Source organism: Microtus ochrogaster, unplaced genomic scaffold (genome assembly GCF_000317375.1).
Source record: "Microtus ochrogaster isolate Prairie Vole_2 unplaced genomic scaffold, MicOch1.0 UNK73, whole genome shotgun sequence".
Lineage (NCBI taxonomy): Eukaryota > Metazoa > Chordata > Mammalia > Rodentia > Cricetidae > Microtus > Microtus ochrogaster.
In genome coordinates, this window is record NW_004949171.1 from 1884853 (window position 1) to 1889315 (window position 4463).

The 4463-nt window shown below is 49.8% G+C and overlaps 1 protein-coding gene across 1 annotated transcript; it reads right to left on the reverse strand.

Moving 5' to 3' along the window:
* Positions 1 to 2376: 2376 nt before the first annotated feature.
* Mrpl17 (mitochondrial ribosomal protein L17) lies at positions 2377 to 4101 on the reverse strand. The gene is made up of 3 exons (XM_005370234.1): positions 3819 to 4101; positions 3496 to 3564; positions 2377 to 3187 (listed from the first exon to the last, which is right to left on the reverse strand). Exons 1-3 carry the CDS (start codon positions 3990 to 3992, stop codon positions 2900 to 2902), a joined length of 531 nt encoding a protein of 176 aa, XP_005370291.1. The 5' UTR covers positions 3993 to 4101; the 3' UTR covers positions 2377 to 2899.
* Positions 4102 to 4463: the final 362 nt, after the last annotated feature.

Consider the following 4463-nt stretch of genomic DNA (forward strand, 5'->3'; position numbering starts at 1 on the left):
TAATTATAACTAGGATTACAGTTTGGGAGCACTTTGTTTTTAATCTACCATTCTCAGTGTTGTCTTCAGCCTAATGCCCAGCACTACAGGGAACTGTAATTCAGTGTGGTAGTTTCAGTGCATGGCAGGAACACTGCAGTCGTATCTGTTTGACAAATGAATTTAGAATTGGGGTGGTCAGAGCCACCCGAACACTTATGTACAGATTTGTAGGTAAAAGTGGAGTCTCTGGGTGGTAGGGACCAAAAAATGAAGGGAGGAGACTTTGCCAGGGAAACCACCCAAAGATCTGCATGATATCAGAGGCACCAGGTAGGTTGAACAGCAAGCAGATGACCGGTCAGTAGGCAGAATAAGGAATCTGGTTCTGTCCCATAGAAAATGTGCTACCAGAGACCCATCAGGTCACTAAAATGATCAGGGTCCCATCACTACAGCCGTATGTCTGGGGCTTCCCATGAGGGAAGCCTTGTGAAAGGAGATAAAGTAGGACATGACTCTACTGAAGGTACAGGGAAATGGTTACCGGCTTAAAAAAAAACACAGGTTGGGTTCATAGTGCTAATGTTTTAGTAAATGTTACTTTTTTTTTTTTTTTTAGGTGGGTGAGGCACATTACCTTAAAGAACTGGAACTCAACATAGAGACTCTTTCAAAAATTTTTTTGGCCAGATTATTAAGGATTCAGTGTCCCATACCATTATGAGCTCCTTGATGGCAGATACTTCATATTTGGCTGGGGCCAGATTTATTGCAAACAATCTCAAGCCTGCATACTCTAGTGTGTAAGGTGATGCTGGGGACTGGAAGACACTTAGTAAGTACATGTGAAGGGGACAAAGATGGCTCAGCAGGTAAAGGCAGTTGCCATTAAGTGATGTTCTGACTTTGATACTTAGGAACCGCAGGGTGGAATAACTGACTTGGGAAAGCTGTCATCTGGTCTCCATCTGCAGTGTGATAATGCATTTCCCCTCCCCAATAAAGTATAAAAAGTTTAGGGAAATATTAAGGCCTCCAAATGAACATATTTCTGGGGGTTGAAAGTCGTTGCGAGCCCTGTCACAATTCACCTGGTGCTAACTTCAAGATTTGGCTTAAGGGCTTTTCAGAGAACAAGTCTACCTGGGGTGGATGTGCATAAAAGGTGATGGCAGAAGAGGGAGAACTGAGCTGGGACCAGGTGAATTAGTCTCAGCAGCTCCTCACTGAGCTGCGTCCTTCTGCGTCAGTAGTGACCCTCCACCTTCTTTCTACCTCAGGCGCTGACCACGTGCTCAGGTCAGGAGACCTTCAGGATCTTCCGCAGACTCCCCAGTCAAGTTCTGCGTCTACAGAATGGCAGCCAGGATGGATTATATCCATAGTACTCAGTGGATATAAACAAGCTCTGTTTCTCCCACGACCCAGCTATTCTTTCTGGGTTCCCACAGAGGTCACTTCCGACAACAAAAGCTTCCAGGAAATCCCCAGCAGGCTTAAACTTTCTACGCTTCACTCTCCATCACCTTCCTCTTCACACCCTCCACCAAGAGGAAGGAACTTATCCTCTGAAGGTCAACATCCTGTCAGCTGCCTACACCCCTATCTATGTGCAGGGTGGCAGTAGGTCTATTTCAGTCTACATTCAAGACCCATTCAGAGGTTGAGGGAAACACATCAATGGAACGTGTGACCTCGACAAAAAAACAATGCTTGTGGTATCCCCCTTCCATTTTAGGGTTACCAGGTTATTTAAAGCTTCCCTTACAGAGGTCTCACTGCTACTTATCAGGAAGCAATCTCTCATAGTAGGCTGTCAAAATACTGTCAATGAGGGGGAAGAGACTCAGGCGGCTTCCCTCCCTGTACATCTATAGGCTACTAAGGGAGGGAACTTTCCTTCAGCAGAATAGCCATTGGTAAGATATCCACGCTCCTGTAAGCAGGCCTAATGAAACTCACTGGAACACACACACATGAAAGCGGAAGGGGGACTAGGTGAAGAGGAACAAGACAGAACGACGGTGTGTGTGTGGTGAATAAGACCAAAATACACCATAACTTAGAGCATAAAAACCAAACAAAAGGCGCTAGGCTGGAGATGGTTCAGTGGTTAAGGGCATTGGTTGCTCTTCCAGAGGTCCTGAGTTCAATTCCCAGAAACCACCTGGTTGCTAACAACCAACTCTAATGGGGTCTGATATCTGATGCCCTCTTCTGGAATGGAAGCACGCATGCAGATAGAGCACTCATACCCCAAACAAAAAAGAGAAATCCCAAGGGGTGGGTCTCTAAACTGGGTATCAACCATAGTCATCACAGGAGCTAGTTTGGAATCAAGAGATACAGGGCCCATTGAAATAAGTGTTAAGATAAGCAAACCAAGTCAGGCACTGGTGGCACATGCTTTTAATCCCAGCAATTACAACACAGAAGCAGGCCAATCTGATCTACAGAATGAGTTTCAGGATAGCCAGGTCCACACAGAGCAAACCCTGTCTCAGAAGAATAAAAAGTAACTGGCCCTGTGTGGTGGTGGCACTCGAAGGCCCAGCACTGGGAGGCAGGGACAGGACTGCTGTATGCTGGATGCAGCCTGGACATCAAGACTCCCCTTCCCCACCAAAAGGCAAAGCAAAACTGGACCCAAGATTCAGAAACACAAGCTGTGAATTTACTATCTTAGGTGGCTGAGCATCTGGATGCCTCTCACTTTCCAGAAATCCTAGGACAAGAAAATCAATCTCATATTTTCACATCAAAAATTTATCTACTGTGCAGAGAGGACGATGAACCAGCAAGGTCTGGGCCCCATACCACCGTTCTACTTGACAAAGCTACTTCCATTTCTCACACATCACAAGAGCTCCACGGTCTGTGAACACATTTATGAGAGCTGAACACTCTCCAGCCCCGGTTAAGTCTTTGGTGTTTGAACTGTGTGGGAGCTGTGGAGGCTTGCTTCCCGGTTATGGCGCAGGTCCTGCTGCAGTCCCAGTAACAGCTGGTTTAGGAGAGTAAGGTTGCTGTCTCTCTTTCGCACAGGCAGGGGTGGGAGGCAGTTCCCTTTATATTCAATCACTGCCATCTTGGCCCGATCTTGCTCCTTCCGATTTGGGATTTGCAGCATTCTGGTGTAGCTCCCATTCTGACCTTGGAACCTAGGCGCTAGTACTTTAAACAGCTTTGGGATCAAGTCCTTCTCCTAGATAGGGAAAATTAATCAAAAGGAAACAGTCACAACTGCAGAGGCAATCTAACTTTCAATTATTCCCAGAGGTAGGGTTCAAACCATTTTCACAGGCTTTCCCCACCACCCAATCATCTACCAAGTTACACAGAACCATTTACAGGTAGTTGTGTGGATGCACATTGTTTTCCAATTGAAATAAGGGAGCCATTCGTCTAAGGTAGCTCATGACACTGGTACATAAGAGAACAGCTTGGCTTCAATCTGCCCGGCACCCGGTCCCCTAAGGATTCCTTCCCCAGCAGCAGGCAGGGAACACTCACAGTGAGCCAGAAATCAGCCATGCGCATGGCTCGCTCGTTGGTGTCTCCCAGCTTCGCATAGTCGATGAGCTGTTGAGAACAAAACATCACCGATACAACACGTCCAAGACCCCAGTCACCCACCTCAGTCCAACCGTCCCATTAGCTAAGCTAATTCAGGACGCTCCTAACTCCGCAACCCTAAGCAGCCTTCACCTGCAGCGCGACAGGAAGGTGCTCAGTTGGGTGCCACGGGATTTACTTCCGTGGAGACAGTTTGCCAGCCTGGCCCTACTCCCCACACACGGTCAGCGCGGTCCTCTGGGGCTGGACCCGGCTCTCACCTTCTCCGCGTAGCCTCTCATCTCGTCCACGCGTGCCCATGACGCCTCGATGCGTTCGTGGCGCACCAGGCCCGTGAGCAAGTTCCGCAGCAGGTGGATGCGAGACTCGGGGCCGAGGCCCAAGCGGCGGTAGACGCGGCCGTGGGAGATAGCGGCTGCGAGCGACAGCCTCATGCTGCCACCTTAGCCCCACCTCTCAGGGGGCCGGAAGGGGAAAAAGACGGCGGCGAAGGAGGCGGAGCCAACTTTCAGAGGACGCCTGCGCAGTAGCTCGGCGCGTGGCGGGCGTGTTTGCGCATGCGCATCTGAGTCTGCCTAGCTGGCAGTCTGCGCGAGGGAGGAGCAGGCGTGCTGACGATTCTAGGGCGGCGAGCTGGGCGGGCCTCAGGGTCGGCTCGGTGGCGAGCCGGGGACCTCGGCGCCCTCTGGCGGGTTTCTCTGGGGCTGCGTCAGCCGATAGGCCGTTCCGGGCGGAGCATTCTGGGAAAGTGAGTATCTGAGGAGAACTGCGTCTGAGGGGTGGGGCCTCGCTGGGTTGCACCCCTCTTGCCTGAGGCGTTGCTGGTTTGCTGGCTTTCTGAGAATGTTACTTTAAAACCCAGTTTCCACTAGTGAAAGTCGCAGGTATTTCACATTTGATTGACA